At 41.2% G+C, this 27,491-nt stretch overlaps 1 protein-coding gene across 1 annotated transcript; it reads right to left on the reverse strand.

The window, feature by feature from the left end:
• Positions 1-2,097: 2,097 nt before the first annotated feature.
• Positions 2,098-26,034, reverse strand: ints1 (integrator complex subunit 1). The gene is made up of 48 exons (XM_058049768.2): positions 25,849-26,034; positions 25,482-25,591; positions 25,121-25,411; positions 24,860-25,056; positions 23,701-23,838; positions 23,473-23,632; positions 22,736-22,841; positions 22,478-22,664; positions 22,245-22,390; positions 21,053-21,194; positions 20,795-20,971; positions 20,609-20,717; positions 20,416-20,536; positions 20,268-20,345; positions 20,045-20,202; positions 19,880-19,976; positions 19,702-19,793; positions 18,580-18,640; positions 18,311-18,508; positions 18,109-18,238; positions 17,863-18,042; positions 16,410-16,559; positions 16,163-16,342; positions 15,969-16,073; positions 15,677-15,844; positions 15,481-15,592; positions 15,250-15,408; positions 15,019-15,165; positions 13,809-13,907; positions 13,596-13,720; positions 13,255-13,509; positions 13,024-13,183; positions 12,828-12,959; positions 12,587-12,755; positions 12,387-12,513; positions 10,892-11,007; positions 10,737-10,824; positions 10,405-10,655; positions 9,192-9,321; positions 7,788-7,921; positions 6,525-6,717; positions 6,326-6,450; positions 6,144-6,253; positions 5,952-6,065; positions 5,803-5,873; positions 4,909-5,000; positions 4,695-4,804; positions 2,098-3,518 (listed from the first exon to the last, which is right to left on the reverse strand). The coding sequence occupies exons 2-48, from the start codon at positions 25,534-25,536 to the stop codon at positions 3,406-3,408; spliced, it is 6,558 nt and encodes a 2,185-aa protein (XP_057905751.2). The 5' UTR covers positions 25,537-25,591; positions 25,849-26,034; the 3' UTR covers positions 2,098-3,405.
• Between the last annotated feature and the right edge of the window lie 1,457 nt (positions 26,035-27,491).

The raw sequence follows: 27,491 nt of genomic DNA on the forward strand, positions 1-27,491 counted from the left end.
AGGAGATGATCTAAAGCCAGGGGTGCCACTGAGAGGAAGAGCGGACAGATGTGCGAGGGGGGCAGGTAGCGGCACATCCCTTCCCTCCTTTAACCGAAACAAAAGGCAACATTTGCATTCCTGCCAAGCTGATCACTCTAATCAATACCGCTATCTGGCACCACAAAAGTGGGCGTGGCTCGGGGTGGCTGGCCTCAGCTGAGGGCATGCAGCCTCGCAACCAAAAGTAACGACAGCGCAAGTTTTCCCCAACTTCTCCCCGCCCTTTATGCTACCACGCTTCTTGCCGTCACTCATCCCCGTTCCGCCTGGCTGCTGCCCGGCCAATAGGATGCTGGCGCCTGACCAAGAGCCGTCAGGACTTGTGCAGCAGGTTGATGGATAACCGTAAACACAGCTCTCGGCTAGTTATAGGACACCATGCAGGTGCAATTAACGGCAGGACGACATCTTGTGTAAATACAGTCATTAAAAGCAGACTCATAGTTCAGGAATAGTCTACTTTTAGTCCAATTAAGGCCACTATTCAATTACAGCATTCCGTAGGGATACATCCTGATGCAGCATTTTAGCAATTCCATTAGATGGTAGCGTTTGAAGTATCGCGAGTAGTCAAAATCCAGACGCTATACGTACGTATGAACCGTATCGGCTCACATTGGTGTGATAATGATATCAATGCGCATATCATGGCTCAGTATAATCCATGACATGACATTTGTATGATAGTGATGACTGTATAGGTATGGGTCCATATTACTATGAAGTACTGGACCATAATGTATGGGTATGAAAGGCAATATTAAGAATTACAATTAGGGCTGCAACTTGAGCCATTTTAGTGTGGACTTTTTCTAATTACATTACAATTTTTTTTATTTTATTTAATTTAGTTAAATTCTCATTTATTATACCATTATAAATATTCTAATATATTTTTCCCAATTTTTTCTTTTATTTTCTTAATTATCTGTTAAATTCTCATTTATTATACCATTATAAATATTCTAATATATTTTTCCTAATTTTTTCTTTTATTTTCTTAATTATCTGTTAAATTCTCATTTATTATACTATTATAAATATCCTATATTTTTCCTCATTTTTTCTTTTATTTTCTTAATTATCTGTTAAATTCTCATTTATTATACCATTATAAATATTCTAATATATTTTTCCTAATTGTTTCTTTTATTTTCTTAATTATCTGTTAAATTCTCATATATTATACCATTATAAATATTCTAATATATTTTTCCAGATTTTTTCTTTTATTTTCTTAATTATCTGTTAAATTCTCATTTATTATACCATTATAAATATTCTAATATATTTTTCCTAATTCTTTCTTTTATTTTCTTAATTATCTGTTAAATTCTCATTTATTATACCATTATAAATATTCTAATATATTTTTCCCAATTTTTTCTTTTATTTTCTTAATTATCTGTTAAATTATCATTTATTATACTATTATAAATATCCTATATTTTCCTCATTTTTTCTTTTATTTTCTTAATTATCTGTTAAATTCTCATTTACTATACTATTATAAATATTCTAATATATTTTTCCTAATTTTTTCCTTTATTTTCTTAATTATCTGTTAAATTATCATTTATTATACTAATATAAATATTCTAATATATTACTATATATATTGTATATTTATTATTTGTATATTTCAATGTTGTTGTATTTTTTCTTTTACTATTATGTCGTTATTCTCACAATATTTTGACTGTGGGATGGACTTCGGTCAGCCAAATCAGTTAGTGTGGTCCACAACACATCAGAATAAAGTTTTTTTTTTTAAAATGTCTATCACTGTTCTCCAAAGTCAACAATATCTTGTTTTGCTTAGAAAACAAAAATGACAAAAATTCAAATCAAAATTCACACTTGAGAGGCTAAAACCAGAGAATATTTATATATTTTTTAATATTAAAAAAAGGGTTAATAGAGTACAAAAATAGCTGCTGATTCGTTGGACTATTAATTGGAAAATCAACAAGCTACGTTTTCTGTTCAAATTAGTTAAAAGTCGATACGGGCACCAGGAATCGCTACTAGCTTCTACGGGTACCCAGGAATGGGTTTCATCGGACACTATTATGGGATAGAAAACATAGGTTCTCATATCTTTTGCACCAACGTCTTATGTTTGGTACAGTCGACTTACATTAAAGAGTAAACAACAGAATTTGAAGTATTTTAAAACAGCCAATCAGCCTGTATAAAAAAATTAATAATAGTAATTTAGGTAAATAAACACCCGTGCTATAATTTGCTATATGGAGTATATAAAAGCTTGGCTTATCTTAGACTACACTGCATGTTTAATTAATAAAAAAAAGGTAAATCACATGAATGGACTACTTTCTTTTGGTTCAGAGACCCCTAGTGGTAGAAATTATACACTGCATATTAATAGTCATGTGCAAGTGTTAAAATGTTTTTGTGTGTGTTGCTTTGGGAGGGGGGGGTTGTTCCTATGTTCCAAAGAGTGTAGTACAAAGAGGTACCAAGTGCTAAAAGCCGAATGTACGTTACTGGACTTTTTATTTCTGAGTGACAGCTTCCACTGAGTGACAAGTGCGGGCATGCCTCGGCCTCATCCTCACGTTCCGCGAAACACAACACCCAGTGGCAGTCTAACGGGGGTCGGACTCGTATCACGTCATCAAAGCGGACCTTTGACTGGAAATGATTGAACAATTACCGCCACGGTCAATTTGTCCCCAAAGGGGGGGAAGTCCACTTTCCTACTTTCGGGCCCCGCATGCCTGCATTGTTTGACCGGGGGGGGGCTCTTTGCGCTCCATCAGGAGGCTTTCAGAGGAAGTTGGCGGCACGGCGCTAAACAAGACACACTTTCATGGCAAAATGGTTTCCATCGCGGCATGTTCATCGCGCCTTTTAATCTGTCTGCCGCACGCCGGCGAGGAGCGAGCCGCCACGCAGCGTGACAGACGCTTGCTGCTTTGTCTGCAACGAATTGAAAGGGCGCCTGTTAGCATCATTTTTTCCCCTCGTCTTACACAGAGTTCATAATTGGGTTTGGTAGCTGCCAGGATGTTTTATTTACTATTTCAACTCATCTTTTTTTTTTTTTTGGCTGCATAAAATTTGTTCCACTACTCACTCAAAAGCAGTTTGTGTCATTCCTTTTATTCAGCGGGGGTGTGCTTCATAAACGCTTTTTAGGTGACAGCAAAACATTGCCGATTGCGGACAAAGACATGAATGATTTTGTGGTTTTCCGTTTAAAAGTCCAAAATGTTTCGGTGACTGAAATTCATATAAATTCAAACCCTTGGCCAAAGCCTAATTCCATATTTGGGACGGTGAAAATGTAATGGGTAATACGAATCAAAGAGTGTGTGGTGAAAAATACCAAATAATCTAAATTGCTTCCATGTGAAGGACCTTCATGGACTCTGAGATCATAGAACTGGTGTCGATTTGTCCGTAGACGCCCACTAAGAACGCCTTGTGGAGTAAGATGTCTGCATGCTCTGGATAGGGGAGGAGAACAAAAACAACAAAACTCACATGGATGGAGGGTTTGGACATGTGCCGTCATTTACAGACTTTTTTCATGTATCCAAATTGGAAAAGTTAATCATACTGCTAATTATACTGTCCCCAAAATCGAAAGCTTTAAGTCTCGTCTTAAAACCCACTTTTATTCTCTGGTTTTTAACTCAGACTGAGTCGTATTTATTTTAATTGGTTTTATTTTTTAAAATAATTTTATTGCTTTGCTTCTTGTTTTTAATATTTTAACATCTATTTTACCATTTTATTTCTTAAATGATCTTATAGTTTTGGATTAAATTCAATTTGTAACTTTATTTATTGTATTTTATTTTTACTTTTTATTTTAATAGTCTGTGCAGCACTTTGGAAACTCTGTTTATAAAATGTGCTATATAAATAAAGTGGATTGGATAGGCTAGTGACAGCGAGATCGGGAGCTTGGTGAACTTTCTTACCAGTAACGTGCTTGTTAGACACACTTATGACTTGTTAACTGCTTATGTTAATTATATATATATTTATATGTAATTATATGTTCTTTCTGCAGTTATGTAGCTCAGTCACACGTGTATTTCTTTTTCTGTGTGTTCTAAAGATATACAAACAGATAAAAAAAGGGGCAGCTAAGAATGAATGTAATGGGATGCACTGATTGTTTTTGAGTTTGGATAAGTTAACAAAACTTGTGTGAAAGCAACGCGCCCACAAAGCTCCAAAATCATCATGATCATGAATGTACCTGTTACTACATGGTTACTATACTACATACAGCATGTATATAAAATCATACAAGCTTGTTAATGGCGAGTTTTATTGCCGCAATAGGTGTGTCCCATTATGTGTTTTAGAACACAGGAAAGAGAAAGCCATGTTTATGTCTCATATACGGATTGTGAATGATGGGCAAACTTCCAAAAAGAAGTGCTGCTGTTCTTGAACGTAGCTCATTCTGTTGTTGTGTGTTGTTGTGTAGTTGAATAACCTGGCTTGGTTTAGAATTTTTTTTTAGATAAAAACTAGCTATATATGTTTTTTTTTACCTCTATGTGATGCATTTTTGGACTGATTCAATATATAGTCTGGAAAAAAACGGTATGCGGTCATCCCAAGGAGCATTACGTAACCCTGCCAACGTGGTCGCGTCCTCTTACCTTGACAGAGCAGCACATATTCCGGAAGATTCCTGAGGGCTGTCTGCACCACGTCAAAGTCCCCGCTGCCCATACAGTACATGAACGTTGGCAGGAAGTCGGTGGCCAGGCTGCGGGACAGAGAAGTTGCAATCATTTTTGTCAAAAATAAAAAATATACAGAATTTTTTTTTTTACAGAATCATTCCCACTTTCCATTGTGGGAATACAGTACCTGGGATTATTCTGGATGCAGCGCAGTGCCAGGTTGAAGGCGATATTCCGACACAGTTCCTCAGAGGACGTCATGAGTCTCTGCAGGTCGTTCTGCCCCCCCACCCCCAAAAGACCATTTTAGTGAGATAACACACATTTACATGATTCAAACAGTTCACAATTGAATACTTAAATCAACATGATCTTGTACTTCGGTATGAGGTACATTATGTAAAAAATAAAAATTAAAAAAAACACCTTAAACTGTATTATGGAAAGCAGGAAGTGAACAAATGTAACAGTTACGAGGTACATTATTTAAAAAAAAAACAAAAAAAACCTTAAACTGTATTATGGAAAGCAGGAAGTGAACAAATGTAACAGTTACAAGGTACATTATTTATAAAAAACCTTTAAACTGTATTATGGAAAGCAGGAAGTGAACAAATGTAACAGTTACGAGGTACATTATTTAAAAAAAAAACTTTAAACTGTATTATGGAAAGCAGGAAGTGAACAAATGTAACAGTTACGAGGTACATTATTTAAAAAAAAACAAAAAACTAACTGTATTATGGAAAGCAGGAAGTGAACAAATGTAACAGTTACGAGGTACATTATTTAAAAAAACAAACAAAAAAAACAAACTGTATTATGGAAAGCAGGAAGTGAACAAATGTAACAGTTACTGATTGTAAAAGTACCAGATGGAGGGGTAGGATTTAATAAGCTTTGCTTCTTCCTACTCCTTTTGGACATGTGGAACTGTGAACTGATTATGTGATGCATTCAATTGTAATCTGATGCATGTTCAAATGAAATAAAACCATTACCATTTCCATAAATGCACCATGCAACCTTCACTTTTAAGTCCGAGTCGGACTGCATGTGTTCTATTTGCTTAGTGACTCACGATGAAGTACTGGATGATCTCCGGGCTCCTCCTCGACTTCTCATCCACCTCCGTCAACACTTCCAACACGTCTGCGGAGAAAGAAAAGCAAAAACAGCGCATTGAGTCATTCTGTCGTTCTGATGCCAAAGCTGCCGATTCAGCCTCACCCTCCACGGCCTCCCCTCTCGACATCTTCTTCAGATATTTTGTCATGTCAGCGCCGCTTAGAGGAACCGACGCAGAGATGTTGACCATAGGGAGGGAACCGGCCGCTACCTCATCTGGGGTTGATGAATAATGAAAATTGTAATCTACAAACAGGGGCATCAAATCTATTTTAGAAATGGAGGTTGAGTTACCATCTCTGTCTTCTGCTGTGACCTCTGAGGAAGAGCTCTTTACAGGAAGCGTGAGACCGGCCAGGAGAGACTTCAACTGGACCAAGTCGGGATTTTCAGCACTCATGCTCCTGGAAGAGGAGGTCCCAGAGACACATTTGTATGATTATACGATATGTACTATGTATCATTAGATGACTTACTGCAGTATGTCAGAGTGTCTCTGCAGATACGGGATAGCGGCTGCTGCATCATGGGTAATGTACTTTTGCGTGAACTGGAGGAATTTATTGATGATGACTAAAGGGGAACGGCTCCTTTGAAAGTTCTGTAATCAGACAGCGACAATGTTTAGAATTTAAAAAAAAAAAAAAATGGCAGCCAGAGTCAAGCAGCACTTACCTTCAGGACCTTCATGAAGGACAAGAGGCAGTCTTGAAGCGCCCTCTGGTGGTCGGTGTGGAATACCAGGGGTTGCAGCTGCTCCAGAATAGCGAGGACGTTGCTGAAGAATGTCATGTGGTTCTGCTGCCGGAATTCACGCAAGTTTAGGTGAATGCGACCGTGAAGAAGGCCGGCGATCATGGGTAGGTGCCTGGGAAGATGTCAAGAAAAGCAAAGTCGATAAAAATGGCGGGTCATTTCATCAGTGAAATGCTGTCAGAAGGATATCAGTAGATACATACATACGTATGCATGACGCGTTCACAGCCACACAAAACAGTCGGATATCCCATTCGCTACAATATAATATTGGCCTGTTTATTACATTCATTCATTCATTCATTTTCTACCGCTTTTTCCTCATGAGGGTCGCAGGGGGTGCTTGAGTCGATCCCAGCTGTCTTAGGGCAAGAGGCGGGGTACACCCTGGACTGGACTGGTCGCCAGCCAATCACAGGGCACATATAGACAAACAACCATTCACACTCACATTCATACTTATGGACAATTTGGAGTCGCTAATTAACCTAGCATGTTTTTGGAATGTGGGAGGAAACCGGAGTAACCGAAGAAAACCCACGCATGCACGGGAAGAACATGCAAACTCCACACAGGGTGGAATTGAACTCGGGTCTCCAAGCTGTGAGGCCTGCGCTCTAACCACTCATCCCTTCCTTATTTATCAATGGGATATTTTCATGCTGCATAGAAAACGTACTTTTTGTACGTTAGAGCCCTACAGACATGAAATAACACCCCTATAGTCACCTTTTCACTTGTAATACCCAATGTACTTGACATAAGAAGAAAATAAGACAATATAGACACATGTTAGCATTGGGAGGGTTCCTTCTTTTTTCTGTTTTTTTTTTACTTCCTGTTTCAGTTCAGTACTTCCTGTAGTCACTATCATTATATAAAAATGTGGGAGGAAACCGGAGTACCCGGAGAAAACCCACGCATGTACTGGGAGAACATGCAAACTCCACACAGAGATGGCCGAGGGTGGAATTGAACCCTAGTCTCCTAGCTGTGAGGTCTGCGCGCTAACCACTTGACCGCCGTGCCACCCCTGTTTATTACAGTCTCATATAAAATCAACAACAATGAAAGGCATGTGCGATGTCTGACATTTGCCGTGGTTGCACACTCTCCGATGTCCAGATTCAGGGATCGGATCGGAAGTGAAAAGAAGTGGATCATTGCGGACCGACTTCTCACCTTAGCAAGAGGACAGGATGCGACACGGCCAGCTTTCTACATGCGAGGTTAGCATCAGAAACACGTCCCTCTGATGATTTTGAGTCTCCTACATCAGCGAGCAGCGTGACCAGACGGTGGACCAGGACGTCAAGCTGATAAAATACAGAGCATGAATAAAATCATATTATGCGTACATTAGGGCTCATCAAAAAACACAATTATTGAATTTTGATATGGCCGGGTTCTAAAAGTGTAGAAACAACACATACAAAATATTTTTCCAATACATGATTATTTAGGGGTGCCACCATATATCTGTTTTTGTGGAATAAAGTGATGAACACTTCAATGGTCGCCATGGAGATTTGAGGTCAGCAAAGACTCCCATTACATTCATTCATTCATTTTCTACCGCTTTTCCTCACGAGGGTCGCGGGGGTGCTGGAGCCTATCCCAGCTGTCTTCGGGCGTAAGGCGGGGTACACCCTGGACTGGTCGCCAGCCAATCACACGGCACATTTTGACAAACAACCATTCACACTCACATTCATACCTATGGACAATTTGGAGTCGCCAATTAACCTAGCATGTTTTGGGAATGTGGGCGGAAACCGGAGTGCCCGGAGGAAACCCACCCATGCACGGGGAGAACATGCAAACTCCACATAGAGATGGCCGAGGGTGGAATTGAACCCTGGTCTCCTAGCTGTGAGGCCTGTGTACTAACCACCCCCATGCAGAGTACTAGTTAAAACCTTAATTTTGGTTTGTTAACATGAGACTCACTCGAGAACGAGTTACAGTGTGTACGCAATGGAATTGAACCCTGGTCTCCTAGCTGTGAGGTCTGCACGCTAACCACTAGACCGCCGTGCCACCACTCCTATTACATATTACTAGCAAATTTGTGGTTTTGTGTTTGTAATTTGAATGATTTGTAGTCATATTTGTAAGTATTTAGTGCTCATTGCCTGTACTGTAGCTAACATTAGCTAGCTACAGTTTGCTAATAGCTGAGCAAGCATAACATAAACAACAGTAATATAGAGTAGACAGTATTGCTGATGTCTCATATTTATTGAGAGTGGTACTGTAGTCCTACATAATCTTTTTTCATATATACACTTCTGATATTTTTGGGAATTAGACTAGAAATTGCACATTTTCTGAAATTTTACAAAAGTTTATGTGTGAGGTGGCACCCCTAAATCTCAATGGATTTCCTCAAAACTTTGCTAAAGACATTTTTATGTTCATTAGAAAAATATTATATAAAATATAATGTTATGAATTAAAAATTTCCCATTCAAATTTGATGCACCCTAACGTACATATATATGTGCAGTTATGTTGTTATAATATGCTGTACGTTCAATGATAGCTAAGGTTAGTAGCTAAACTTTGCCAAACGGCTAGATTTACCTTGGAGGTGCTTCCGTCCGCTGTCCCCCCGCTGCTTAAAGTCCCCTCGGGTAAGGCGACATGCTGGAGGACCTCTGGGAAGTGGAGGTAGATCTGCAGCAGCAGGTTCTGACAACGCTTAGTCATGGTGCTGAGATGTTTGAACGGGGAACAAGCACACACTTAGCCACATGCTAACAAAAGCAAACAAAATGACCTCCCCCTATCACCACTTTTAATCCCTGAAGCCAGCGCAGACTGTACACTGGTATTAACGTCATGAAAGTGCCACTTTTTGCAGCTTTTTTTGATACAAGATCACAGCTCATGATCGTCTTTTGTGTATGTCCACAAACGACAAGAATTCACACGCAGTTAAGACAAACTAAGCACATGAAAAGCAACAATGTATTTATTTATTTGCCTTCATGTCTGTGGCAGTTTCATGAAAATCCTCTTAAAGGGAGAGAGTTGAACTCCGCTAACGAGACAGTTTATAGCAGCCGGAGCGACCTTGAGTAAAAAGAGGCTTGTTGTCGGTGTGTAATTGGAATCAACAGCAGCTTATCTGCCGGTGAAGACCGCACAACATCTACTCAACACAAGGCCGAGCGTCTGTACTTTGTGCTTATGAGCATCCATTTCTGCTCAGGCTTTAAAAAAAAAAAAAAAAAATACTGTAATTCGAGAGCTAATTTTGTCTGACCTTGGCCAAAGTTTCCTCATTAAAGTGCTTTTAATAAGCACAGACACGTTGGGTAAAAAAAAAAAAAGGAGGGTTGGCCTCCACAAAGAGTTGCACCCTGATCTCTGACAGCGGCTCACAACACAGGCGAGTTTTAGCACTCCAGCCTTAATCCTCTCGGCTTCATTATAACGTGCTGAGCTTTTAAAGAGATCACGGTGCCGACGACTTCTGCCGGTTTTAATTTCACACCAATAGACCTAATTATCGGGTTTTTCCCCGGTCCGCGGCATTGTGGCTGACAGAGGAGGAGGCTGTAGAGTTCAGTAGCACCGTGGAAGGAACATCGGGTAGCGATTTTGGACCCCCGGTTAATCAGCGGCAAGATAAAAACACTCACTGGCGTGGACTAATTGGGGTAGAAGTATACGTTACTATACTATACTATAAAAAGTACACCTGAAACATCTAATAGCGAGAAGTTACATCATTTCAGGGTTGCACTATGTTTTGATTAATACAGCAATATTTTTCTGTTCAACCACCAACCTGTCCTCCCACTTCTTAGTGCAGCTGATGAGGTACTCGGACACTTTCTTGATGTTCTCCAGGCGGCCGTTGCAGTACGAGCGGAGAAGAGGCAACCTGGCTTGGATGAGAGAGCAGCAGGCTTCCTCCGCCACGCTCTGCTCGTCGTGCGGGGAGTTGCGGACGTTGAGTTCCGACTCGGCCAGGATGAGATCCACCAGACTGATGAGCTCTTCGGAGCTGAGACGCAACACAAACTTCTCGGTTTTCTTCTGTGGGGGGGGGGAAACGCAGAAATACATCAGAACGGGTGGTGGTGTTTCAAGGGAGATGATAACTGAACTGGAACTGACTTGTGAGATCTTCTGGTCGCGTCCTTGCCAGATGCGTGGAATATGGCTGCACGCCCACAGGAAATCCAGAGCAGACGTTGGGTCCAATCTGGAAGATGTTTTGAAGTGAATATAAAAAGCATGGTGTTACAAAATGCATACTATGCTATGTTTACTTGTAGTCTTTTCGCTTGCTGAGCAGGGCGCTGATGCACTGCAGCAGCGTGGACCAGTTGGACTGATGCGTGAGCAGGGCCAGAAGATAAGGCCTGTAGGCCGGTGTGCCTCGTGCCTGAGACAGAGACACGATAAGATGAATCAAGGAAGATATAATCAATCAATCAAACTTTATTTGGAGAGCACTTTTTATACATAAAATGTAGCACAAAGTGCTTTACATGTTAAAAAAAAAGAAAGACACCCCAGCCCCCAACCGAGAACAGCCCCCAGCGCAGAGAGCCCCCACTGAGGAAACACTGGATATATGGGATTAATATAAAAACATAAAATAAAAATATAAAAGTATATATAGAAATAAACATAAAACATAAAAGTGAAATATATAAGAACATTAATAAAAACTAAAATAAGCATGTGTAAAGCTATAAAAAACATTTGGTTAAGATCCAAAACAAAAGGCATAGAGCAGGGGTCTCAAACATGCGGGACACTAGTTTGAGGCCCCCGCCTTGATATGAAAGTTTAATGTTAGTTTGATATGGATGCTGTATGGTATCATGTACCCAGAAAAAATTATTATGTTAATGTTCATGTTAAAGGTTAAATAACTGTTCATAGTTATCCTCCCTATCCGTGTGGAAGTGGTAAGTTTTTGTCGATTTAAGTTTACAGGAAATAACTTGAAGGCTATCGTTTAGGTCGCTAGCTCTCTAGTTTGCGAGTTAGCATGTGTCTCAAGACCCTGCAGTTGCGCAATATGTTGTAAATAAAAAAAAGTATAAATGTGACTAAAGTCGTGTTTTGTCATGTCTACAGGGCTCTAATAATGCTTTGTTCATTTTTATCTGAAAAAAATAATTTGTCTAAGCACCAACTATATGTGGTTTCTTAAGTTTTTATTATTTGCAGTTTTATTATTATTATTATATTTATTTATTACTGATTGATTGATTTTCTTTATTTATTTGTTATTGTTTTGTATTGAATGTTTTATCAGAGCTTTTATTGTAGAAAATCGGAACCAAAGCACTGAAAAAGTTTGTATATTTTTCTGTTTTTAATAAATGTGTTTGTTTTTTTTTGGGAAAACCTGATGCGATCCAGTGGCCCCCAGGTAAATTGAGTTTGAGACCCCTGGTATAGAGTATAAAATAAACATTAGATAAAAGTCAAGTTCAAAGGTTAAAAAAAAGAGTATACTTAAGAGCAAGAGTTAAAAGCTAAATTAAATAAGTGGGTTTTGAGACTATTTTTAAAAATCTCAACGTTCTCTAAGGTACGGTTCTCTAAGGTACGGTTCTCTAAGGAAGATATAATACAACGTGGGGATGTTCTTCTGTATATTTTGTATTTCATATTTTGTATTTTTCATTCTTTTTTAATAGATGTGTATGCACCTACTATACCAAAACAAATTCCTAGTATGTGTTTGATCATACATGGCAATAAACCATTTCTGATTCTGATTCTGATTCTGATTCTGATTCTCACCTTGTTGAGGGCAAACAAGAGCTTCTGCTGAAGGTCGGGACACACGGATGTAACCTCAGGGTCCAGATACTCCATCCAGTCCACCAGAAGCCCTGAGCTCAACCCGGATTTTGTCAGCTCGGAGCTGCTGGCAAGGATGATTAAACATTAACATTAACGTTAAGCAGAGCTTAAATGTAACAACATTCAATGGCGCTCACCTGTTTTCATTGGTGTCCTTTTTCACGGCACGCTCCCCGCTTTCCTGCAACAGCAATGATATCACCATGGCAGCGGGGCCGGCTGTCCCGTTCTGTGTACCGACAGTCATTAAGAGAGACAACAGCTCTTCTAAATAAGGTGACTTGGCCTCCATGAGTCCTTGTAGCACTGGAAGAATCATCAATAAAACAGCACAGTAAGTTAACCCGTAATTAATCGCTCATTAACATCCATGAATACCTTTTCCAATGAGCTCAGCCTCTGCGTTACATCTCTCTCCCGCTTTAAGCATCGCTATGACGGCTCTGAGCGGCACCTCTGTGTCGCTGCGATACGCCAGCGTCTCATCCAGGTGAAGGAAACCTGAGCGTACTGCGAAGAAAATCAGTGGTTATAAATAAAATAGTGTGTTAAACATGCACAAAAAGGCGCTCACCGTCATTGTATCTGTGTGTGTGAGAGTTCTGGCTGATAAAGGACTTGAGCAGGGTCTTCAGTGGCCCCACCTCCACAGACGGGTTGTCAAGCCAGATCAGCATCTCGACACTGACCTTGAGGAACAGTGAGGAGAAAGAGACGTCCTGCAGGACGAGGCGCTGCCAACATGAAAGACGGTTAAATTGGTAGAAAAGAATAGAAATGGAGTTTTAAGGTGAGCTGGATTTACCTGGTAGAGGTGAAGCTGGCGCATGAGCGGGCAGGAGAGGGCGTGGTTACGGTGCATGGAGAGGACGATTTGTCCGGCGTGGGTTGAAGTGAGCAAGGCCGCAATGGCCTGCAGGAGACAGAACGCCAACCCCCCCTGGTGAACGTGACCCTGCTTGGCTCGCATGATCTCTTTGGCCAGAGCTTGCTGCAAGGCCAGGGAGAGCTGGTTGGGAGGCGGGCCGTGCCAGCGCGGCTCCGCCTTCAACGGGAATATCTGCAGGAGTGGGGGGGGGGGGGGGGGGTGGTTCCGTAAGTTTCGGATAACGGTAACATGAGATGAGATATTACTGCGATTCATACCCGAAGCATCAATCCTGTCAGATCATCATCAGGACCGACCGCAGGAAGCTGAGTTGCTGCTCTCATCTTAACGGAGCCGTGGGGCGTTTCCACGGTAACTTTAGCTTTACTTGTATCAGCGTCATCTGTGAAAAGCAATGTATGTTATTTTTATTCATTTTTGACATACAATGAGTTAAAATTGACCCGCCATAAGCAGTTGAAGCACCTGACCTCTGTGCGTAGGAAGAGAGGAGCTCAGTAAGGTGTGGAAAGTGTGCCCCCCGGTGGCACCGCGCTCATGCTGCACCTCCACAAGGTGGGCCATGTAATCTAGTTGGGGGGGAAAAAATAAAGTCAAATTCATTCATTCATTCATTCATTTTCTACCGCTTTTCCTCACAAGGGGTGCTGGAGCCTATCCAAGCTGTCTTCGGGCGAGAGGCGGGATACACCCTGGACTGGTGGCCAGCCAATCACAGGGCACATATAGACAAACAACCATTCACACTCACATTCATACCTATGGACAATTTGGAGTCGCTAATTAACCTAGCATGTTTTTGGAATGTGGGAGGAAACCGGAGTACCCGTAGAAAACCCACGCATGCACGGGGAGAACATGCAAACTCCACACAGAAAAGCCCGAGGGTGGAATTGAACTTGGGTCTCCTAGCTGTGAGGCCTGCACTCTAACCACTCAGCCCTTCCTTATTTATAAATGGGATATTTTCATGCTGGATAGAAAACCTGTTTCAGACCTCCCCATATGTTTTTTTTTGTACATTAGAGCCCTACAGACATGAAATAACACCCCTATAGTCACCTTTTCACTTGTAATACCCAATGTACTTGACATAAGAAGAAAATAAGACAATATAGACACACGTTAGCATTGGGAAGGTTCCTTCTTTTTTGTTTTTTTTTTAACTTCCTGTTTCAGTTCAGTACTTCCTGTAGTCACTATCATTATATAAAAATTGAATGTGGGAGGAAACCGGAGTACCCGGAGAAAACCCGAGGGTGGACCTGGTCTCCAAGCTGCGAGGTCTGCACGCTAACCACTCGACCGCCGTGCCACCCATAAAGTCAAATATGAATCTCAAATTAGGAGTAAATTAAATATCAGATAATTTTTCACGGTGTCCGACTGAGATGCCATAAAATTCCGCTGGCTGGAATTATTTCCAAGTTTTGCTCCGAGATTCTGAAAAAGTTTGCTCTTTGTGTGTACTTTGGCTCCCCCTAAATCACCGCAAAGTAGTTGCGCCTGGAACCAAACAAGTTGTATTAATCATTATTCCTTTTTTTATACAATGTTTATTTGTAAAATACATAATGCGTTCGGGGGAAGAGCTGCTCCCTTTATCAATATCAACTGATATCAATAATGAAATCCCATATTCAACATCTCTAATGAGTATTACTTGTAGCCGACTCTTACGTTTATCCATGATGTTCTGCTCCAGTGACTGTGGATCATGAGAGACAGCCTGGTCCAAATACTGCAGCAGTTTACTCATACTCGAGACCGGAATACCAAAGGACTGAACAAACAGAAGCAACTGCTGAGGTTCCAGGTCCTGCAAAGCTGAAGAAGGACACCGGAGGTGTTACAATAAGCAAAACCAATGAGGAAATATGCAGATTTTTGTTGATTAATGGAGGGGGTTACCTGCATCTACTAATCGTGACACCTCGGATCGAATCATCCTCAGTTTCAACCAGTCGGGCAGCAGCAGGGCCTCCTCGGATGTGTCCACCAGGAAGGCGGTGGGTAAAGGTTTCTTGTCAGGGAACCAAATGTCCAAAAGATTGTAGAAGTCGCTCTCTCCTGTAGTAAAGACACACACATCCATTATGTTAAATCAAAACTAAACATTCAGATTTTTTTTTTTAAAACTACCTTTAGGGGGGCCGAGAGTAAGAAGGATGACCATCGCGTGAACGACAAGGATGTGCATTGTGGCGGTTTCCCCTGTAGTCCATCGCAAAAACACCTGATCTTGAGATTCTGACTAAAAAAAAAATAAAGAAATCGATTGAAAACGATCAAACAGTGAGTTCATCAATCATGATCTTCACAAGGAGGACCCAGGTACCCAGCTGTACAGATCCTCCCCTTCCTTGGTCTTCCTCATTCTCCTTATGTAGGCCGAGAAGATGGAGAGGAAAGCGCTGAGAACGGCCTCCGATTCGGGTCGACAGGAGTGCTTGGAGAACAGGCTGTTCATGATGGTGGAGCGCTCCACGATGAGCCGGGCGACGTCCTGCAGAGGAGACGCGGGTGTCAGTGTTACCGTTTAGCGGACATTGTAGCGACAAAACGATAAAACTGACATTGGAAAAATATCATGCTAAGATGAAGAATTCATATTATTTTGTAGTATTTACCAAAGCCAGGTCATTGTGAGAAGCCTGCTCCTCCACTGGTGCATGCTGGGAAAGGTAGATGAGATAAGCACTGATGGTCTGAGGATCTGTCTCCATGTGAATGGCCTTGTGGGGAGGAGGAAGGAGGAACATGTTTTAAAAGCAAACCTCTCCTGCTGATGACGTTCAAATGTTTAGATGCCGATCATGCAGACCTGCTGCAAGGCGGTGGACGTCATGCCTCGGACGCTGTCAAACATGGGGAGTTTCGGGAGGTCCTGCAGGAGCCACTGGTACCCGGGCAGGAGCTCAGAATCAGCAGAATCCTCCTCCATAGGCTGGTCGCGATCTTCTCCATCTTTGAGGCCTCCTTCAGTAAGAACCAGTGCTAACCCCTGCAGGCGGGTGCATGTACGATGAATGAGGTTTTGGTAATAACGATAACGGTAATAACAGGATTACCTTCATCGCCAGCACTCTTGACGCCACCTGAGAGGAGCTGAGACGTCGCAGGAAGTAATCCAGCACTTCGCATGTGGTTTGCTCATCCGCTTTTGGTCCAAGCAAAAGATCCTGAAGACGTCCAAGGAGCTGCCTTTGTTTTTGTTGTCTCTGGAAGGAAATCACCATTTGAGTTAACCCGTTTTACATTTTATGAATAAAAAGAATCACATAACATTTGTTTATTGCATTAAGGCTTTTTGACTTTGTCAGGAAACTCAATTTCAACAAAATAAAACCAAAAAAAATGTTTTTACTAAATTTTAAAATGGTCTGGTTGAAATTATGACCACTGTACTGTTATAATAATATGACTATAAAGCAATATTTTGAGCCAAAATTGAAATCATAGGTGTACAATTAGCCAACACAATGACAACAAAGCTCCTCTTCTCATCATGTAAGCTTCAGGGGATTCTCATTTTGACCGCTTTTCCAGTAATACATGTGAGGTGAATTCACTCATTTGATTGGCTGATTTCACATTTACAATTTGGATCATGTAAAAGAATGGCAAGAAGTACAGTGAACCAAGATCTGGACCTGTTCTGCTTTTTGATTTCAGTTTATACTAAAGTTTTGTTGCTGAAAACAATAACTTTTTCTACCTTTTCTTGTCATTAATATAAATGGGTCAAAATTCACTCTAACGCCATAGATGTTTCTTTAGTGATTAATACTAAAATAAGAAAATAAATAAAACTAATTGATTCTATAGCTCTCAGTAATAACCAGGTAACAAAAGAACCTTCAATTTATTAATATGATTCTTTTGAGGTTCTGTTTACCATTTTTGGAAATTTAAATGGAGGGGTATAGTGACAAAAAAAGGCCTACATGCCCACACCAAAAGTATTAAAACCAACATTTTCATGGATGAGGAAGCCGAAGAAGGTAACCAAGACATTCATTCATTCATTTTCTACCGCTTTTCCTCACAAGGGGTGCTGGAGCCTATCCCAGCTGTCTTCGGGCGAGAGGCAGGGTACACACTGGACTGGTCGGCAGCCAATCACAGGGCATATATAGACAAACAACCATTCACACTCACATTCATACCTATGGACAATTTGGAGTGGCCAATTAACCTAGCATGTTTTTGGAATGTGGGAGGAAACCGGAGTACCCGGAGAAAACCCACGCATGCAAACTCCACACAGAGATGGCCGAGGGTGGAATTGAACCCTGGTCTCCTAGCTGTGAGGTCTGCGCGCTAACCACTAGACCACCGTGCCGCCGTAACCAAGACATAAGAAGCAAATTTGATGCTAACTTGTTGTTTTTAGTGTATTTTATAGCTGATTTAATACATGGGTCAAAACCGACCCGTTAACATAAGAAATGATACCAGAACACAAGAGGAAGGTTAAATGGAGACAAAAGTACGAAAGGTGTGATGGAACGATGAGAATACTTGTCTCTTCTTGGCTTTCTGCTCCCTGCTCCCTCCCTCGTCGTCATCATCTATTTGCAGGCTGTCATCCGCAGCATCGTGGAGGAGGAACTCACACAGGCACTGCACGGGAAGCACGTCTAAGGACCCCTCGCTGGATTGGACCAGATCAGCCAGCCATGGCATGGACTGAGAGGAAGCCTGTGTGAAAAATGAAAGTTAGAGCGATGACATTGTGGGAACTTTTTTTTTTTTTTGCAAGTGGACCTGTCTCTGTATGATGTTGAGCAGGAAGTCCGGATTGCGGCTGCGGCAAAGAAGGTGGCCGAGGCGTAGGGACTGGTTGAGTGTCTTTACTTGCTCCTGGACTTGAGGTGGAGGTCGACGAGGAGGACCCCTGAAAACAAAGACAACACTGAAGTATGTTGACGAGCCACATCTGCGTTGGGGTCAGGTCACATGACCGTACTGCGGGTCCAGACTGGTAAGCTGTGAGAGAAGCAGGCTGTTGCTCTCTGTTATGGTCTGCTTGGTGGAGGCGGCGGCGAGGTGGCTTTCGAAGGCAAGAATCTCTTGCTTCTCCCGTTGAGAGATCTGCAGCTCGCGGCTGATCATGTCGGTTTTTGTGTCGTCATCCGCCACGGTGCATGGCGGGTACGTGTAGTTACTGCGGAGGCATGAATGTTCAGCTTTTGCATCATTTGGAGAAAACAATAAAATAAAGACAGAGGCACCTACTTTGTCATCACCATCTCCATGAGCATTTTTAAGGTGGGGTAACCATCCCAGGCGGCTAAACCTGCACGATAAAATACAAGATGGTGAGCGTATGAGGTATGATGGGAAATTACCCAATTGAATTGAAATTGAATCCAAAAACGATTTCTTTACAACTAATAATGCATATGGACTGCACGGTGGATGAGTGGTTAGCACGCAGGCCTCACAGCTAGGAGACCCGAGTTCAATCCCACCCTCGGCTATCTATGTGTGGAGTTTGCATGTTCTCCCCGGGTACTCCGGTTTCCTCCCACATTCCAAAAACATGCTAGGTTAATTAGCGACTCCAAATTGTCCATAGGTATGAATGTGAGTGTGAATGGTTGTTTGTCTATATGTGCCCTGTGATTGGCTGGCCACCAGTCCAGGGTGTACCCCGCCTCTCACCCCAAGACAGCTGGTATAGGCTCTAGCACCCCCCCCCAGCGGTAGAAAATGAATGAATGAATGTTCATCTAGGCTGCACGGCGGATGTGTGGTTAGCGTGCAGACCTCACAGCTAGGAGACCCGAGTTCGATTCCACCCGCATGTTCTCCCTGTGCATGAGTGGGTTTTTTTCCGGGTACTCCGGTTTCCTCCCACATTCCAAAAACATGCTAGGTTAATTAGCGACTCCAAATTGTCCATAGGTATGAATGTGAGTGTGAATGGTTGTTTGTCTATATGTGCCCTGTGATTGGCTGGCCACCAGTCCAGGGTGTGGGAGGAAACCGGAGTACCCGGAGAAAACCCACGCATGCACGGGGAGAACATGCAAACTCCACACAGAGATGACCGAGGGTTTGTTTGAACTCGGGTCTCCTAGCTCCTAGCTATTACTAATTAAAATCTTAATTTTGGTTTGTTAACATGACTCACTTGAGAACTAGTTACAGTGTGTACGCCATGGAGTCTCAAAATTGTATTAATTCCAATACACAAAGCAACATGTAGAATGAGTTTAGATGTGTTTGTTATGCAAGAAAACGCCAAGAAGAGTGGAAAAGGTTTCCAAACTCTACGTTATTTCCGTCAATGTAATTTACAGTGTCCCAATACTTTTTTTTCAATATGCAGATTATAAACAGTGCGGACATTACCTATTTTCTGTGGATTGAATGCAGCCACCACCAGCAGCAGCAGCCATGCCTTCCAGTACAGGGTGCATATTGCCAAATTTGGCGGTTGGTACCTTTGAGACATTTAGAGTCATTTGTTTTGACTTAAAACGTAAACCTGTACGGCATGTTGAGTGCCTTAAAAGCTGAAAGTTTTTACCCAGCGGGCAGCTGGATGTTTTCTGGGTGGTGGTATGTACACAGATTGAGCACGGCGTCAATGAGCTGGATCCGCTCCACGACGAGGACCTCCAGATCTGTTTGACAGGAAGTGAAATCATCATAGCGTGTGACTTTTCTGTAAAATTTGACGGTATTTACATACCGTCTGACTGAACGCCAGCCGCCCTTTTGACAAGATGGTCGGCCAGCTCCATGGCGTCGGCGGGGCCCAGCGGCAGATCACGGGACAGCCCGATGACCAGAATACGCATCAGCGTGTCCTCCAGCAGGGGCACCTCAGAGCAGAGGCGCAAGAAGAAACTGCAGAACAGCGAAACGAGTCTCAGTCCAGTTAGAAATCAAAGAGTTAGCAAACGGTCACTCACTTCCTGTCGCTCTCTGGCGGCCAGTTGTCCCACTTGTAGTAGGTCTCTGGTTGCTCTGTGAAAAGCACTTTGTGAAGGCTGCAAAACAGGAGAAAAATCAGAGCTTGCGAAATCAGACAATGCTCTGAAACCCCGCTCAGACACAAACCAGTGGACGTAGTCCTTGGCGCCCACTTTGCTGATGGTAGGAACCACGGAGTGCAGCCACCACACGGCGTCCCTTTGAATGGAGGCGATTTGATTCTGAAAGGATCTCAGGACCTCCAGATCTGCACCAGAGAAAGACGCCAATTCACAGAAAGGCCGAAGTGTAAAAGACGCAATCAACGCTACAAACGTACTCTTCTTCTCTCCTTTGTCCCAAGCAATGCCGGCTTCTTTGACTTGAGCTGTGATGCCCAACATCATGGAGACGGTCAGTAAATCAGTCACCTGGATCACAAAGCGCTCCTACAGGAGAAGCGAGCAGAGTCAGACTTGATGCGGAAGCAGATAACCTTGAGGAGAACCAGGGTTTAGACATTTACTTTGAACTCCATGTCCACATAGCTGGCCTCCTTCCTCTCCTGCATCAAACCAAAGCAGAAAGACTGGAAATTGATTTCATGTTTAGTTTGTTTGATGATCTCTCTCAGCAGGGCTCGCGAGGCGCGGAGGTAATCGTCCTTGTTGGTGAGAAGATCCTGGAACACCATTGCCAGGAACTGCAAACACATAACAATGAGCCTTGAACATCCTTACCATTTATTATATCTCCAAATGAAATGATAAGATAATCAAAATACCTTTGGTGCTTGTTCTGGGCTGTGCTGCAGAACCGTGTGGAGAACCTGCATGTTGTTGGGGTTCCTGGCATTGGACAGCTCGTTGAAGATGACCAACTTCACCATGGTGGCCAGGTTGTCCCTGTGCGCATTCAGGAGCTCCCTGAAGATTCAAGGCCAAAAAACAACATTCAGTTTAAAGCCGTGAAGATTGCATTTAGAGGTGAAAACAACATGAAAAGCAGAGAGAACAAGCAATTTGGAAATTATTTCCGTGAATTTAAATTAATGAGAATAATATTGTAAAAATGATGAGAAGTCATAAATTTACAAGGAGAAAATGACTGTATAATATTTACTTTAATTCATGAGAATGAATAATTAATTTAATTTAATTTAATTTAATTTAATTTAATTTAATTTAATTTAATTTAATTTAATTTAATTTAATTTAATTTAATTTAATTTAATTTAATTTAATTTAATGAAACTGTTTTCCTGAATGTGGCCCTAATACTCCGTTATTGGCTGTGCTATTATTTTCCATAAAAAAATACACCACATGGCTGTGTTGTCATTAAACCCCATTAATAAGAGGGACTTGAAATTTCTCACACATCGCAACACACGCTACGAAACACCCACTGTCACTTTAGGGTGTTTAGTCGAATCACTGACAAATTTGGTAAACACCTTTAGGGGACTAACAAGCACGCGTGTGTAAAATTTGAACAAGATTGGTTGTAAAACGGTGGACAAGTGGTTAGAACGCAGGCCTCACAGCGAGGAGACCCGAGTTCAATTCCACCCTCGGCCATCTCTGTGTGGAGTTTGCATGTTTTCCCCGTGCATAGGTATGAATGTGAGTGTGAATGGTTGTTTGCCTATATGTGCCCTGTGATTGGCTGGCCACCAGTCCAGGGTGTAGAAGACAGCTGGGATAGGCTCCAGCACCCTCCTTGTGAGGATAAGCGGTAGAAAATGAATGAAACGAACACACCCAGAAGAACGATGAAGTCCGTTTCTGTCAACTTCCTTCCTCCTGAGAAGCACATTCAAGTGCACTGCGTATTTCTGAGTGTTTATCGGCTCTGCACCTTTTTATTTAGCACAGATGCAAATACATTTGGTAGCGTCGGTTACAATAGGATGGTACTGTAAAGGTTCCTAGGGAGTATAGAGCTCTTAAAAAATGGACTAGTCTGGTAGATACCTGACACAGAGCATGTAGTGGTTGAGGAGCACTTTGGGTTTGAGTCGGATCTTGATCAGGTTGGAGATCACCTCCATGTCGTCGGCTCCGTGTGTGCTGCAGTTCATACACAGCGACATGAGGAGGTCCTGAGCTGGTCGGGTCAACTGCACACAGGGAAAACAAAAACAAAAACCACTTCCACGTGAAGAGTTCTGCAATGTGCTTTGACGCCACATCAAAAGTCAGACTACCTTTGGGTTTTGGAGCCACATCTCCAGCCTCTGCACCGCCATGAGTCGGGCCTCTTTGTATCCGCACGCAGCCGTCAGCAGACGCAGCAGGTTACGGGATACGTTGTCCATCGGCTGCCGGCGGTTCAGCTGATCCCTAAGAACATCCAGCACGTAGTCCTCCACACTCTCCGCTAGTTCCTCGTACCTGCGTTGTACCGGACTACAACCCTTAGAACTAATTCAGCAAAAAAACGAATATACCGAAGATCATTATACCTTGGCATGACCTGCCCTTCATCCTCAGGACTGAGTTTTTCCTCAGCTATCAGTAATTCAGCCTGGCTGTCATCTTCATCAGGAGTTGATGGATGAGGACTGCTACCTACAGTCAAGTAAATAATACAATACACCACCTTAGGTCAGAGCAGGGGTGGGCAAACTTTTTGACTCGCGGGCCGCATTGATATGACAAAATTTACAGGGGGGGGGGGGCAGACTATATTTTACACATAACAGTCCACCTGGTATTATTGTATCTGTAAAATTGTCATGCAATCTGCTATTATTATTTATTATTTTATATTTATATTTAAATATTTTAAAAATAATAAAATATTATAATAATTACAATAAAATTAAAATAATAATTATTATATTATTATTATGTAAAATATGCAAATATAACAATAATATTATATATAATTAATATAATAATTAGCATTAATATAATAATTATAATAATCATAATAGTTCTAATAATAATTATAATAATCTAATAATAATAATAATTATTCTTATTATTATTATGTGCTTGTGTCCCTTTTTTCAGGAGCACTTTGTAAACAACAGACCATGTCAAAAAACGAAATTGATAAAACCATCAAAAGGTTGGCTCAGGCCATGATGCCAGGTTGTATGTTGAGTTTAAATGAAATACTTTGGAAAGTTTGGGCGGGCCGTATTCAAACACTTGGCGGGCCGAGTTTGCCCACCACTGGGTCAGAGCGCTGCACCTGCACTGAGATCGCCACCGGCTCGACCCGTATCGGCTTGCAACAGCATGCTTTTAGGCGGCATCTTGGTGCCGAAAGCCGTCTGGATGTTGTCCACAAAATTCTTGCAGTGAGAACTGTCCACCCAGATTCTTTCCCCCAGGGAGTCTTCGATGTATACCTGAAAAATGCACGTCTTATGAAAACCTTGACGAAAACAGCACTAAATATCAGAAGAGGACGTCTCACTTTGACAAATATCTCAGGCCAGTTCTCATCCTCTTCATACGCAGCCATCAGCAGATTGCAGGCCAGCACGGACACGAGGCTGTTTCCTTTGGCTTTAAAGTTAATGGAAGCATCTCGCCGCAAAAGGCTGCACAAGGCCTTAGGAGAAGAAGAACATGTTCCAGAGGTTTAGTAAAGCTTTGCAGATCTGACCTTATTAATGGTAATGGTTTTATTTCATTTGAACATGCATCAGATTACAATTGAATGCATCACATAATCAGTTCACAGTTCCACATGTCCAAAAGGAGTAGGAAGAAGCAAAGCTTATTAAATCCTACCCCTCCATCTGGTACTTTTACAATCAGTAACTGTTACATTTGTTCACTTCCTGCATTTCGAAGATAATTTAAGTTGTTTTTTTTTTTTTTTTTATGTAATGTAATTTAATGTAATGTAATTTAATGTAATGTAATTTAATTTAATACAATTTAATGCAATGTAATTAAATTAAATTAAATTAAATTAAATTAAATTAAATTAAATTAAATTAAATTAAATTAAATTAAATATTTCTCATATTACTCATATTTCTCCTCTCTTGTAGAGAAGTATTGGATGAATTTTTTAGCCCTATGTTTTTTTTTTAGCCTTAGCTGTTTGAAGATGAACTATATGAGCAAGTTTTAGCATTTTTGATTTTAGAAACAAGGAGTTTGTATGTTCTTTGAAGGCGGCATTATGAATTTTCCTTACTGACCTTTTTTACAGTACATTTAGCGAGTGAAGATTGTTTTATAGTTATTACCCCATATTTCCACACAATAGGTAAGAGAAATAAAGAGTGTGGAGTGATTTCTGATTGAGAATAAATTTTGCTTTGTTTAATATTGAAATATTTCTGGCCACCTTATGTTGTATATTTGTAATATGAGGTTTCCAGTTTATATTTTTCATCTATTGTGATCCCCAGAAATGTATTTTCCTTCACTCTTTCAATGTCTATATCGTCTATTTGTATTTGCTGGTACGTGTCCTTTCTGCTGTTATCAAACAGCATGATTTTAGTTTTATTTAAGTTCAAGGATATTCTATTATCATCAAACCATCTTTTTAGTGTGAACATTTCTTCTCTGACCTTTCTAATTATGACTGATCATTGAACAAATGAAGCCCGTACCTCGATGATTCCTTCAGTGGCAAAGACGTTGGGTTTGATTTTAGCCAGAAACATGAGGCTGAGGTACAACGTGATGTCCGGCTTGGCCCTGTTCATCTTGAGTTGCTTCACCGCTCCACACAGCAGCCCCTCAATGCGGTCGTCATTTCCCTCCGCTTCCGCGGCCTCGATCTCGTCCAGCAGCAGCGCCGGTGACACTGACAATGAACATATATTTATTATACATATAAAGGCATTAAAAATGCTGCGTCTGTGATTTACCTTCAATTGGTATCACAGATGGCTCCTTAATGGAGGGGGATATGGCCCTCTTGTCCACAGCTACAACATCCGCAAGCCGTCCCAGGGCGTTGACTGGCGGGGTGGTGGAAAGTTTGGGTCGCTTGGCAAGGCTGGAGAGACCCGATGAGGATGGCGGTGCGGAGGAAGTGTCTCTCTTGCGGTCTGCTGGTAAAACCGCAGCAGCTGGCTTCAGGAGGACCGCCGGGGCTTTGGATTCGCTACCTTGGTTCTTGGAACCCAGAGCGATGAAGTCGCCAGGCGGGGGGTGACCTAGGAGAATATAAAGTTTGAATCTCATTGCTGATTGGATATCATACACCTAATAATCATGTCATTTTACCTGATGTTTTTGCAGCACTTGGGCGCCGCAGGGCTGTTGGTTTTGGTCGATTCATCTTCACCGAGTGTCTCAAATTAGCAAAGCAGGTCGTCCAGGTATCATTTCATAGGCTCGGATGGTCGAAGACTGAAAAAACATAGTTAAAAGTCCTCATTGTTCCGATTCCGAATTACGTATTTAGCCAATTGGCAGGGTCTAAAATACTACTATAAAAATCATAATAAGCATTAGCGTTGCCTACTGGTTCTAATAGTATTTCACATAATTTGACAGCAGACATTTTTTGTTTATTTGCAGTACAAAATAGGTGAAAAGATGTTAGGCTAATGACAACAAACAAGGCTAACCAAAGCTAACCAAAACTCACCAAAAGAAGCCGGTGGTTTGCAGCCAAATCAATTGAAGAAAACACCTTGGATTATTTAAACCTCCCCACAAAACAATCGTGATTAATCGGTATTAATAAAATGTCGGGAATTGTCACATAAATACTGTCTGAAGTGTAGCGTTGTTGCTGCTGGAATGGCGTCTTCTTCGCTGAGTCAAACATGGAGGACAACAAGAGTGGAAATTACATGCTGCCATCTAGCGACAGTAAATGGAACTGATGGTTATATGTAATATAATATAAACTAGTTTTTTTTACTTTTACGACGCTTTTTATTACTAAATTAAAAACCCATATTGTATTTATAACCACCAACAACATGTTAAGGTATAGCTGCCCATTAAAAAAGTAATATTGTGTCATATTATTACACTATATAATGATGATGATGATGACATACGTGCATTAATGGTCTGAATTGTAATATTCTTCATATATATTGATGATTTGACACCTAGCCATAATAAAAATACTTTAGGAACATATAGAGTTTCATCTAAATTTAAGCTCATTCTACTTACATCAGTACGATTAGTATTAGTTAAAATTGTGCAGCGTTGTTGCTGCTGGAATGGCGTCTTCTTCGCTGAGTCAAACATGGAGGACAACAAGAGTGGAAATTACATGCTGCCATCTAGCGACAGTAAATGGAACTGATGGTTATATGTAATATAATATAAACTAGTTTTTTCTACTTTCACGACGTTTTTTATGACTAAATTAAAATCCATATTGTATTTATAACCACCAACTATAAGTTAAGGTATAGCTGCCCATTAAAAAAAGTAATTTTGTGTCATATTATTACACTATATAATGATGATGATGACATAATTGACATTAATGGCCTGAATTTTAGTATTATTCATATATATTGATGATTTGACATGCAGCCATATAGTTTAGGAACATATAGAGTTTCATCGAAATCAATACAATTAGTATTATTCGTTGAAATTGAGAAGGTACTGTGGAGGTCAATGTGATCCATGTGTAATTACACTAATCTAACACTAGATGGCAGCCGTTTCCATTCTACTTGAATGAGTCTGCAGTTTCCAGCATGTTTGAGGTTACTTTTTGATGTTTATATGGCCTTTATGGAATGCAAAGTACAAAGTGAGCAGAAGCAGGTTGGACTTCTATGAAGGAGGCTTCAGCCAGATGAGTTAATTGGTTGTTTGGTGCGTGTAATTGTCTTTATCGATGGTGTCATCACCCCCCCCCCCCCAGGGTATGAGTTCTGCTGGATCAGAAAAAGAAAAACAACACTTTTCCACCTTTCAAGTGGTCCCACCCATAGTCAGAGGTTTTGCTCATTCCTGAAACATTGCTCAACCTTTACAAGCTTGGCGTGTTTCTCCTTCAAATATGATCAACAAGCTCCCGAATACCCTGAACATATTCCAGAGATTTAAATACTCGAAATAGTCCATAACTACCGGCAGTGGCTTCCAATGTAAAATGCTAGTTTCCATTCAGCCCGTTACGTAAAGTGTTTATGTGTTTTTTGGGGGGGTGAAGTCAGCGGAATGTTCAGTGCATAGTCCAAAAAAAGAAAACCAGAGTCCACCAGTCTACTTAAGATATTATGTCTTTGGCTTAGCAACAAATCCAAGACA

The sequence above is a fragment of the Doryrhamphus excisus genome, linkage group LG16 (assembly GCF_037039965.1).
Source record: "Doryrhamphus excisus strain RoL-2023G ecotype Guam linkage group LG16, RoL_Dexc_Guam_v1.1, whole genome shotgun sequence".
Classification (NCBI taxonomy): Eukaryota; Metazoa; Chordata; class Actinopteri; order Syngnathiformes; family Syngnathidae; genus Doryrhamphus; species Doryrhamphus excisus.